This window comes from Bos indicus, chromosome X, assembly GCF_029378745.1.
Source record: "Bos indicus isolate NIAB-ARS_2022 breed Sahiwal x Tharparkar chromosome X, NIAB-ARS_B.indTharparkar_mat_pri_1.0, whole genome shotgun sequence".
In the NCBI taxonomy this organism is placed as follows: domain Eukaryota; kingdom Metazoa; phylum Chordata; class Mammalia; order Artiodactyla; family Bovidae; genus Bos; species Bos indicus.
The window spans coordinates 144333238-144345855 of record NC_091789.1 but is presented as its reverse complement, the minus strand read 5'-3'; the positions used below and the strand labels follow the sequence as shown (position 1 = coordinate 144345855).

Genomic DNA, 12618 nt, shown 5'->3' with positions numbered 1-12618 from the left:
TCATAGTCAATTATTTACTTTCTCTATTGACAATGTATAATATTAAACATTAACTAAAATTTAATGTGGCTTGTTCTTTTAAACACTTCAAGCAATTTAACATAAATATGTTATAAATGTGATTATTATAAAACTTAAAACTAATACAATTATGTAAAGTTTAAAAATAAAATTAAATTAAAAATAAAATTCAACATTCAAAAAACTAAAAAAAAAAAAAAAACTTATTACTGTCTTGTTTAGAGGTAAACTGCTGGCTAATTTCCAGTTATCTTCATTTTTTGCAGTTAACTAGGAAAAGCAAATTTGACTCAGTCACACAGAAGTTACTGTCATATCTGCTCTTTTTCTCTTTACCTTGTATTCCGTATGGGTGTTACTGAGAAGAAGGAAGAGAGTTACTACTATTCCTTTTCACGTATGAAAACTATATTAGATCCTCTGGACGTTCTATTTGTAATTAGTTTAGTATGCTTTTTATTAATGTATTTTTTAAATATAAATTTATTTATTTTAATTGGAGGCTAATTACTTTACAATATTGGAGTGGTTTTGCCATACATTGGTAGTATGCTTTTTAAAAAGCCTTACGTGTTTAGTTTTTGGCTCTGCTGGGTCTTGGTTGCTGCACAGGCTCTTCTCTAGTGCGGTGAGTGGGGGCCCCTCCTGCTTGCTGCGTGTGGCTTCTCTTGTTGTGGAGCACGGGCTTTAGGTGTGCAGCCTGCAGTGGTTGTGGCACGTGGGCTCAGCAGTTGCGGTTCCCTGGCTCCAGAGCACAGGCTCAGTAGTTGTGGCATATGTGGGAACCTCCTGGACCAGGGATCGAACCCATGTCTTTTGCATTGGCAGGCAGATTCTGTACCACTGAGCCACCAGGGAAGCCTCTGTATCATGCTTTGAAAGGCCCTTCTTGCTCTTTCCCTCTCTCTTGAAGACGTTCCAGTGAGATGGAGGGAAAGAAGTCCCTCTCTGCCCCGGGGTGTGATAGATGGGGAAAGTAACACAAGAAATCAATCCCTTTTTCAAGGTTAATGTCCAACGTGGTCATGGACAAAGAAGTCAGAATTCTGATCTTACAGTTTCACTGACCACTGTCCATTTCACCAGCTATACCTTACTGCAATACTGCTTTGAGTACTTGTGCCCCCATCTTCATGTTCACTTCCTATTAGTAAGAGATGAGCTTGATACTTTGGCTTTAATTAAATAAATGGCAGTGTAGTACAGCTTTGTTTTCGTATTTTTTGGTATATCATCATTTTTCACAGATAGGAGAAACCTGCCATTTAAAAAAAAATCTTTTCTTTTTCTTGGCTAACCCTTGTGTGGCTTATGGAATCTTAGTTCCTCAACCAGGGATTGAACCTGCACCCCCTGCATTGGAAGCAGAGTCTTAACCACTGGACCACCAGGGAAGCCCCAGAAACCTTTCGTTTTAATAGCCATACAGTATTCCAGGGTGAGACTGCCATCCTTCTCTGTTCTCCTCTTCTTGGGGATGATGGAGATGAGGTGAGGTTAAGTTTGCAGTGGAACTTCTTTTCCCCGGAGCCTTGTGTAATCCCCTTCTTTCACTCCTTTCACTTTCCCCAGGGGGCGTGATTTGACCCCAGCAGATGTTCATTTAAATATTCAATAAAACCGAGCAGAGACAAGGGCTGCCATGAACAGTTGTGCAAGTGTGTGTTCATGACCCAGGAACACTGTTCACATTGTGTTTGTAAAAAGTAGGAGTTGGACAGTTTACAGTATAGGTGGCCATATACCAGGGGCTCTGGGAAGTGGCATTGTTTTGGTAAGGAGACAGCCATGGAACTTTGGAAGAGGAGGTAATTTATATAAATAGTCAGACATGAATGTCAAACTTTACCCTTCCAGTAAGATAGATTTAAAATGGAACCAATTGTTATACTTAAAACTTCTTACACTTAAAATGCCTTACACATGGGATTTCTGCAGTGTGATCAAGTTTTGACATTGGCTTTTATAAGCCCTTTTTAACTGATTATATTCTTAAAAATTGGGTGAGTATATATTAGTCATCATAGACTTACCACATTAATAAGCAAGCCTGTAATATCAGTGGCCAAAAACAATAAAGATTAATTTTTCTCCCATGTCACTCACATCTAGTATGAGTTGCAGCAGGTGTAAGCTCTGCACCACACAGTCATCCCAGGGCCCAGGTCTTTGAATCTGATGGCTCCCAACGCATCCTCTGTGAACTCAGAGTCCTTTACTGGCTCCTCTGTCTGGAACCATCAAATGAGAGAGGAAATGTGCAGGTGACTTGGGAGGGGCATCGCTCACCTCCACCCACATGCCATTGGCCAGAGCTCTCTCAGTTGGCCCTACCCATCTGCAAGGATAGCTGGGAAATGTGGTCTCTCCCTGCGCCTGGGTGGGAAGAGCGCTGGGGATCAGAGAGAGATGTGAATCAATATTGCAAGACTGACCTTTTTTCTCTATTTTGTTTCTTCTCCAGGAGACTTCTTGGCATCATCACGAAAAAGGATGTTCTGAGACATATGGCCCAGATGGCAAACCAGGACCCTGAATCCATCATGTTTAATTAGAAACAAGATGGTAGTTTCTTTGAGAAAAATACAACTGTATCATTGGAAAGAAATAAACAAATGATAGTTATTATCCTAATGAACGGTCATGCACTGGGAGCAGCGGAAACAAAAGCTTTGTTTGAAAGGAAGGGGAAAAGAATGAAACTTAAAAAAATATACATCTATGAGTAGGCATTTTATAGCTTTAACCCCTTATGAGTTTCAAGCTGTGTTGTGAGTTTAGTAACTGCTGTGGGGGCATGTGGGTGGGGGTAAATGATGTGGTTTGTACAAGGATCTGGAACACAATTGCTGAGTCAAGAAACATTTGCCCCTTCTGTTGCAGGCTGGTGTTGGTAAAGCTTTGAATCTGAAAGGCCAAGGGGTATTGGCGTGTCAGTGTCCTTATTTATTGGTTCCTGAGGTTTGGCTGCTATGTTACTGAATCAGACTAAAGATATTTGCACTTACTTTGTTGGAAAAGAAAAAGAAATTAAATGTGAACATAGCGAAAGCTGCAAGTATGCTAGTGGGTTCACTTGTGATGAGCCATTGCTGGCTCCTGTTCTCAGCCTGTTTTATTGCTTATCCCTCAGTTTCTGAACCAAGATTGGGTCTTATGCCTTGTTGAATATGAAGAAAACATTTCTCTATGCAAGACTAGCATCTGGGGACTGCACGACGAACTGTTGGAGCATTTAGTGCTGTGCTGTTTCCTGCCACAGAAAGAGATTTGTCCTTATTTTGAGGGTATACATACCCATCATTGATTTGCATCTCCATTGCATCTGCTTCATTTATTGCTGTTGCCTGTGCATTCTTAAATATTGATCAGTCTAGCGCTTTCCAAGGGCCATGTCCTGTATTCTGCCAGCTTGCCATAGTGACTTGAATTTCCAAATAGCATATACAAATGTCAAAACAGACTACCCAGTGTTAGTGCTTATTTTTCTTCTCAGATCTTATTAAATATGGCTGCCGAGAGGGTAAGGCAGATGAGTTCTCAGTGGGAACTCCTCCAAATGGATTGCAAGAGAAATACTAAATTGATTCTAAATCTGTTCCATTCTCCTCTCTGTAGGATGCAAAACATCCAGCTTTAATGTATAAGCATGCACTTTCATATTAGCAATCAGAGAACAGGAGGACAGAGTTAAATTTGAGACAGCCAATTTGAGCGTCTTTGAGTTGAACGTAATGATACATTTATTCTTTTAGTCAAGACTTCGGTTGTGTCTGTGGGAAGGAATTAAGCTATGTTTCTTAGGTCCACTGGGTGATGTCGGTAAGATTGATGCCCCTTGTCCTTTCCCTTTTGTCTTTGTTCTTTCCTTTTCCCTGAGTCATCCTCATCCTTTTCAGTCTCATCATTGGCTCTTGATGTATTAGGTGTGCATTTGGCTGCAAATAATAGAAAACACACAGTGAAGAGTGGACTAAGAAACCTGGAGGTGGGCTCTCAGGACTGGGTATCCTTGATGACTCATGGCCTTTGGTACTTTTTCTCCACATCCTTACCCCTTACCCGTTGGCTTCCTGCCTCATAGTCACAAGATGGTCACTGACCTGCCAGATCTGATAACTGCTCTCTAAAAGCTGGAAGAGGAATGAAGAGGCAGGTGACAAGGTGTATTGTGTGCGGGGGGAACACAGAGCTTTCCTAGAGATGATTGGCTTACCTCCATTGGCTGAAATTCTGGTACCCCCCCACTGCACATGAGTCTGGGAAGGAGAGTATTTAGCTATGTAGGCATGTTGCACTCAGTGAGATTGAAATTCTCTGACTAAGGAAGGGGGATTGGCCCTTGGGAGGGGGATGGTGTCTACTCTATTGGATGCTGTCATTGTGTGTTTGTCATTGTTCTTCCTGCCATCTTCCCCCTCTGTCTTGCTGACCACATCAAACACTCTCCCATGACCTTACAGCCCCCTCCCCTCTTGGATTCGACCTGGCACTCCCAATCAGAAGCCATCCTTTCTTAGCCCTAATAAAAATGTTTATTCTGGAGAGAAACCCGTCTATAAGAGGGTTTCGGTGAAACTTCTAGTAGATACAAGAAAATATACTGATGGGTTTAACCTGATTGAAAACTTAAAGGAGTTGAAGTCAGATCCTGCTGACAAAAGTATGGAAAATGTGTCTGTAATTAACTGGCCTCCTTCCAAATAACAGCAGACAGCCACTTCAGTGTGGAACGGTCAGTCTGTGGTAGTAGAATATACTCTTAGGTCCTATAAGAGAATGACATTTGTGGTCGCACTCATAGGACCTACGTACTGAGTGACAGATCATAATGTTTTGTTGCTGTTGAAGTTTCCATGGAACAGTGCGAGTGAAGCTGGATTCTCCTGGGCTTTCAGTCCTCAAAAGTCTTAATGTAGTTCCCCTCTTACTCCTATATAGGCTTTCCAAAGAGTTTTAGTCATAGCCTGGATTTATATAATCCAGGACACCCTGTTAGCTGAAACATGGAGCTTCAGAAGGGAACACAAAACAGTGAACAGACAGCCAAAGTTCAGTATAACCACAGAATTCGCCCTCCTCCAGCTGAGGCCTGGAAAGAGGAGAGGAGAGGAGGGGGGAGTTGACTCTGGGCCGAGGTCAACCATGGGCTCATGTCCTCTCCCCCAGTGCTTAGCTTAGAGTCAACTGTGGGGCTTAGGGCCAGCATTGGACAGCCAGGTCAGGGCTGGGATGGGGGGCTTGTAGCGCCACTGCCAGAGTCAACTGCCTGCCTCCCCTGGAGCCCTGACTAGCCACTGATCCTGGCCTCAGACAGACTCACAGGGAACATACCGCTGGGCCCTTTGTTGCACGTGGATGGGGATTCTGAAGTGCGCTGTATCCGCATGTAGAACTTCGTCCACTTTACCTGGTGATCTGGTGAACGAGATGAGTAACTCTGGAACTCTGACTCAAGTTGAATACTGTTTTTGTTTCTTTTTCCAGAACCAAAGTTGGTAGACATTCGTAGAACTTTCTGGGTTCTCTCTGAATAGATTTTTTATGTGAATAAGATATAAATATGTAATGGAAAAGGAGTTCCATAATGAGGCACACTGACCTACTTCTTGCTGTCTTTTTCTATCACTGAGGGAATGTATTGTAGATGGACAGATGGCAAATAAAGAGCATCCTGAGTGTGACGTGGGTTTCTTGTGTTTTTCAGCACATCCCCTGGGAATGCCCATGTGCATGTGGCTTTTATGGAGAGGCAAGTGTGCTAGAAGCAAATCCATATTCAGTGTTTGCTGTGGCAGTCTCATAGTTCTCTATTTGAAATTTCTCGATGACTTGATAAAGGAGAGGACATGTCAATAGGAATTTTTTTGTTTTGGCCCTAATAAGTCACAGAAAAAATGTCCAGCAGTTTGTTTCACTTAGGTGAGAACCGATTCCTTTAAATTATCAACACATGCGAAATCTGTTTAGCATTCATTGTATTCATTATTCCGATGCTGAGCTGGAAAAGGTGAGAAACTCAAGGAGAAGAACTATTGAATTTCAAGTAATTGTAATATTATATCTTCATTTTCATTTCACATGGGCAGCGTTTTATCAGACTCTGCTTCTAACTTTTGAAATGGTTGACATGAGGAGGGAACTTGTCCCTGTCTACGTTGGGGAACATGAACCAGACTCCATTTTCACTGACGTGGGTCTAACTATTTATTCACTGTCCTAGTTGTGCTGGGAAAGTAATATATTCACGTTTGGTGTTGGAATGATGATATAGCAATGTGGTTTTTTTTTTTTTATTTTAAATATTGTAACACTCTGTAAACATTGGCAAATTACTGAACATTGTATGTTTGAACTCTGTATTTTTAAAGAAACTTTTTATTTTATTTTTTAAAATTTTATTAGAGTATAATTGATTGAAAGTGTTGTGTTAGTTTCAGGTATACAGCAAAGTGATTCAGTTATACATATGTTCATTCTTTTTTAGATTCTTTGCCCATGTAGATTATGACAGAGTGTTGAGTAGATGAATTCCCTGTGCTAAAAAGAAGGCCCTTGTTGGTTATCTGCTGCTGAGTCACTTCAGTCGTGTCGGACTCTGTGCAACCCCATAGACGGCAGCCCACCAGGATGCCCGGTCCCTGGGATTCTCCAGGCAAGAATACTGGAGTGGGTTGCCATTTCCTTCTCCATATATTAGTGTGTGTATAGCTTAATCCCAAACTCCTAATTTATCCCTTCCCTCACCTTTCCCCTTTGGTAACTATAAATTTATTTTCAAAATCTGAGTCTGTTTCTGTTTTGTAAGTATGTTCATTTGTATCTTTTTAAAAATTAGATTCCAGGTATGCATGATACCGTATATTTCTCTTCTGTCTGACTGACTTCGGTCAGTACAACAGTGTTTAGGTCTATCCATGTTGTTGTAAATGGCATTATTTCATTCTTTTTCATGGCTGAGTAATATTCCATTGTATTATTTCTTTATCCATTCCATCTTTACATCTTCTTTATCCCTTCCTCTGTCAGTGGACATTTAGGTTGCTTCCATGTCCTGGCTATTATAAATAGTGTTGCAGTGGACTTTGAGGTACATTCATCTTTTCGAAGTACGTTTTTCTCTGGATATATGCCCGGAAGTTTTTTAAGGCACCTCTGTACTGTTCTCCATAGTGGTTGTATCAGTTTACATTCCCACGAACAGTGTAGGAGGGTTTTTTAAAAATGAAATGAGCACAGAGTCCTCAAGCAGCATGTTGTAAAATGGAAGAGAGGCTGCGATATCTCAGCCTGTTGTTACCCTGGGGAACCTTCAAAACCTGATTCTGGTGACTGTGGAAGTGTCTGGCAAGGTTAAAGATCCACTCTTGAGATTGTCACGCGAGATTGGGACTTGAGCTTGGCTCAGCTTTTAAATCCCTTGTTCTTAGCCTGGTGAGTTTGAATTCCATCCTTCCTGACCAGTTTTGTATTTTGAAATGTTCAACTTTACAGAAAATTTGAAAAAAAAAAACAAAAAAAAAAGCACCAAGAATGCTCATGTATCCTTGACCTGGAAGAGGCAGTAAGGGGAGCCCCCTCTGACAGGGACAGCTTAGGAGGCTCGCCTTCAGCAGGGTGGCCCACACGAGCAACTGTCCTTCATTAAAGCAGGCCTGGGGTGATGTCGAGGGCCACCAGCGGTGAGTAGCTGCAGGGTATGGTGCCTGGGGAGGCAGAGGAGATTTTAAAATTGGTTTTGTTTTTCCTGTGGGGGAGGAGGAGACCAAGGACATGCTTCTCCATCATGGAAGGCCAGGGAAAGATACAGAATTCAGAGGAAGGATGAGGTTGAATTTGCCTGGTACACAAACAATTCTGGCTGTTCTATAGCAAGACCAGAAGCTATCACAAATAGGTGAGCTGGGATAGAGGCTTGTCCCAGAGACGTTCTTGAATTTTGGATGTATTTCCAAGGCAGAACCAGCAGATTTATGGTTGGATGGATATGAAATAGTACAGCTAAGTCGCCATCTACTGAGGTGGGCTAGTGGAGGTGAATAGCTCCATTTTGGAAGTGCTACACTGGAGATACCTGTTGGACATTCCAGTCCAGAGTTCAGGGGAATCATTAGAGTTGGAGATGGAAATCAAGCCATTGGCATATCTGTGGTATTAAAGCCATGCCTGGAAATTTCTGTGGTCTAGTGGTGTCTGAAGAGCAAAAAGAACCAACATTCTAACAGTTTCAACATTGAGTTTTCAGGGAGTCATGCTGACTTAGATGCCTGTAGAACTGCCCTTGAATTCCAGCTCTGCAGCTTCTTGGATGTGTGACATTGTTGAAGAATCATACCTCTCTGAGCCTGGGTTTCCCCATTACTGTAGAGTGGGCCAATGCTCTTCACTAGAGATGTGTTTGTGAGAGTTAATCAGTGTAAAGCACTTGGCCTGGAATAGACCATACAAATAGTAAAGCCTTTTCATGTTATGTAGTCCTCTCAGTAACTTTAACTGGAAGTTACTTTAATTTTGTGTGGTTAACAGACATAAGACATTTTAAGAATGCTAAAAATAAATGAAAGTTGAACTAACCAATTGCCTTTCCCACCAACTCTTTCAGTCATTCCTCCCACCTCCAAAACAAAAATGAAACAAAGCAAACAAAAGAACCAAAATCTCAGATCTCTTAAGGGATGTGAAAAAAACCCTCACTGACTCCAGATTAATGGGAAATTATTAGGAAAAAAAACCACTTGATGGGAAATTCCATTTCTCTATGGCTTTATATTGACTTTTTATTTGCAGTATAGTTGGTTTACAATGTTGTGTTAGTTTCACATGTACAGCAAAGTGATTCAGTTATACATATGTATATTCTATTTTATAATGACTTTTGAGCAGGAAAGCATAAATTCACATGGATGCTGAACTATTAATTAGCCTCAGATTTGGAGCAAGAGTTCCTGAAACACAAGACTGTTTAACTTACTTATTTTCAGACAGTATAAAACCCTATACCCACTACTCTTGCAGACAGAGAAACCTGACTGTGGCACGGTATTAATATAGAAAGAAGTCTCATTAGTAAAACTCATGAAGAGCAGCATTTTATAGGTTCTGGCTATTTCCCTTCAATGTGCGTGCTCAGTCGCATCCAACTCTTGGTGATCCTAGGGACTATAGCCCTCCAGGCTCCTCTGTCCACGGGGTTTCCCAGGCAAGAATACTGGAGTGGGTTGCCATTTTCTCCTCCACGGCATCTTCCCAACCCAGATATTGAACCCGCGTCTCCTGTATTAGCAGACGTGTTCTTTACCACTGAGCCACCTGGGAAGCACTTCCTTCAACATTAAGTAGTTAGAAGCCAGAGGCGGCAGAATGAACTAACAGTTGTCCAAAAGGTGGCAACCCACCAGTTTTAATTCTAGCTCAAGCTAACTGGAATGGCCTTGCAAATAAAGTGTCCGGGTCAGGCAGGCTTCTTTCTGGGCTTTCGTGAATCAAGACGAGCAGAGTTTCATGTCCTCCCAGGACTCCATGCTCTGGCTGAGTGCAGGGGAGCCCGGCATGCCTGTTGTTACAGCGCTTCCCCAGTTCATTGGTAGTTAATTGGCTAGAAAGAAGCTACCATCTGGGAAAGCAGGTAGGGAGCATCTATTTCTGGCAGTTCCTCAGCACTGCATTTCATTAGAGAAACGGCTTTTTCTTTCTGAATGAGCAATAACCAAAGAGCACCTTGTGGGGATTTCCAAACCCCTTTGGTCAGGGTTTGGCTCCCAGAACGAAGGGAGCAATTTCTCTGTGATTCCAGCATTTGTGATGGAACACATATTTCAAAGATTAAACAGCCATCCTCAATCCAAACAGATTCTGTCAGAGAAATTGAAAACACACACGTAAATTTTCAGTCCGCAGGCTGCCTGACAGGTTGAGTCCCGGGGATGCTGCTGCAAGTAGAACATTTTCCCTCCCTCCCTTCCTTCTGCATGGCTCCATGTTCATTTCATGCCTCAGGCTTGCTCCCAGGGCTCCCCCACTTGTGTCCTGCCAAGGATTCTGAACCAAGTAGAAATTGGTGCTAGCTCCCTTCTGATGATTTCTTTTTCTGACATTTCTCAAACTTCTGTCGGTCCCCAGAAAGACCTGAGCCTTTCTAGGACTGGCTGTGGGTGGTTTACATGATCACCGAGGAACTCTCCAGGGAGTTGCCCAGTGCCGAGTTTTTGCTCCATGGAGTGCTGAGTCACTTCAGTCATGTCCGACTCTATGACCCAGTGAACTGTAGCTTGCCAGACTCCTCTGTCCATGAGATTCTCCAGGCAAGAGTACTGGAGTGGGTTGCCATGCCTTCCTCCAGGGGATCTTCCCAACCCAGGGATCGAACCCGCACCTTCTACAAAGCTTTAGCATTGGCAGGCAGGTTCTTTCCCACTAGCGCCACCTGGGAAGCCCTGCTCCATGGAGTAGGGGGTCTCAAAGAGTAAGTCTGCATGTGGTAGGGTTGCCCTTCTCCAAGTGTTTCCAAGATTCAGTATTTCTGCCAGGTGCCCAAGGGAAAGAGTGGATTCTGCGCTTAACTAAACTGGAAAGTTCCATCTCATGGGGTTCCACAGACTAGTCTTAGAGAGTTGTAACTATGGCATCAGGAGTGTCTGTTTTTTTGTTTCTTTTCTGAATTTCTGTGTGAGTGACCTGGAAGAAGCAAGGCCCCTTTAATGAACTTTAAGCACATTTTCTGTGAGACAGGGACATTTCCTTATGCTTCATAACCTGTAAGATATTTAGGGATTAGCTGAGTGTGGATCCCCACAGCTGGTTAGAAATGAGTTCCAAGTCCCTCCCAGGTCTACTGAGTCAGATCAGCATTTGAACAAGATCCTCAGGGATTTGTGTGCAGAGTCAAGTTGGAGAAGTGCTTCCCACTCCAGTGTTCTTGCCTGGGAAATCCCATGGACAGAGGAGTGTGGTGGGCTACGGTCCATGGGGTCACAGAGTTAGACACAACTTAGCGACTAAACAACAACAGCCCTAGGTGATGGGTCTCATGAGTTCACTTCCAGCTCTGAGATCCACAGTTCTCCAAGATTCTCTTACTTCCAGAGGAAGAAACAGCGGTGGCTTCAGTGACTGAGGCACTGAAGGAGCCTGTCCAGAGAAACGTGGTGGAGAGAAACTTGGCATGAGGTCCCTGAATCCCATTTCTCAGTCCCCAGACTTTCCCAGTCACCACCGCAACGCCAGTAGCCTTGGAGGCTCCATCATTCTTGGGGCGGGCCCATGCACTGGAAATTGTCTGACTGCATCCCTGGCCTCTACCCACTAGGTGTCAGTAGCAGCCATCCCCCTGGTTGGGACAACCCCAAATGTCTCTGGAAACTGCCAAGGTGTATGTGTTGGGGGGAGGGGAGCAAATCCCCCACCACCACCTCCCTATAATTGACTTCTGCAGAGGTGAGCATTGACATTTATGAAGCCTAGACAAAGGGACCATGTTTGGTGGTGTTTAGGTGAGTTTTTCTTAAAGCTGGGATAGGGGGAGTAGGGGGAAGTGCCTTGTGTCAGGCAAGGACGGGGTGGGGAGTCCAAGGTCTGGGGACAGGTGTTGCTGTGCCTGGTGGCTTGGGAAGTGTGCCCCCCACCTTTAAGCAGAAAACACAGGTGAATGGGAGAGGGACTAATGCTTTTTTTAAGTTTTTAAGTTTTTTATTGGAGTATAGTTGAATTAACAATGTTGTGTTACTTTCAGATTACAGCAAAGTGATTTGGTTATACATATGCATATATCCATTCTTTTTCAGATTCTTTCCTCATGTGGTTATCACAGAATATTAAGCTTCCTGTGTTGCTTTCAAAGAACCTAACGTGGGCCACCGGCAAAGGCTATAGTCACCTTACCTAGGCACACAGCTCACACCAGGTGGCAATTGTGAAGCAAGTGACTTGACTTTCAGCCAGTTCTGTCCTTTTCCCTGTCCTCCTTTCCCAGATATCTATTACTTTCTCCACACACACACAGATGCACACGTGCGCATGGATAGAAAACAGCTTTTTGCTCATGACATTTTGTTAGATACCGAGCTGCTAACTTGAACATTTTTGTGACTTTATTGGAAGTTTAGAGAGACCGTTGGCAAACTGCAGCCCACAGGCCAGCTCCAGCCTGCCACCTGTCTTTGTAAATAAAGTTTTATTGGCTCACAGCCATGCCCATTCATTGCGAATTGTCTGTGGCTGCTCTCAAGCCACAAAGGCAGAGTTCAGTAGTTGCAGCAGAGACTGTATAGCCTGAAAAGCCTCAAAGATTTACTATTTGGCCCTTTACGGAAAAAGTTGGCCAACTCCTGGCCTAGAGTTAATTAGGGTCACCAAACCACTGGAGAACCACCAAGAGTAATTGAACTTTCTTCCTTGCACTGGGTGGAAAACAGAAAGACATGTTTTCAAAACAGAAGCAAGGAGAGGCCTGTGTGTTGGTGGAGCAAGATGAATGTGTTGAAAAGCTTTTCTCTCCTCCAAGTTTCTCCAAGAGATTAACTTTTGCCAGAGATATCTGTTCTGACTTAGATATTAATAGAGGTATTGGTAAGCTCAGTTAAAATTGAAATGTTTTCTGCA

At 43.1% G+C, this 12618-nt stretch overlaps 1 protein-coding gene across 3 annotated transcripts in view; it reads left to right on the top strand.

The window, feature by feature from the left end:
• The window catches only part of CLCN4 (chloride voltage-gated channel 4), a 71616-nt gene extending 65911 nt beyond the window's left edge, over nucleotides 1-5705 (top strand). For all 3 annotated transcript variants that reach the window (XM_019955896.2, XM_019955894.2, XM_019955895.2), the window contains one exon: nucleotides 2486-5705. In XM_019955896.2, the coding sequence (XP_019811455.2) occupies nucleotides 2486-2576 (91 nt within the window). In that variant the 3' untranslated portion in view covers nucleotides 2577-5705. The remainder of the gene's footprint in view (nucleotides 1-2485) is intronic.
• The last annotated feature ends 6913 nt before the right edge of the window (nucleotides 5706-12618 follow it).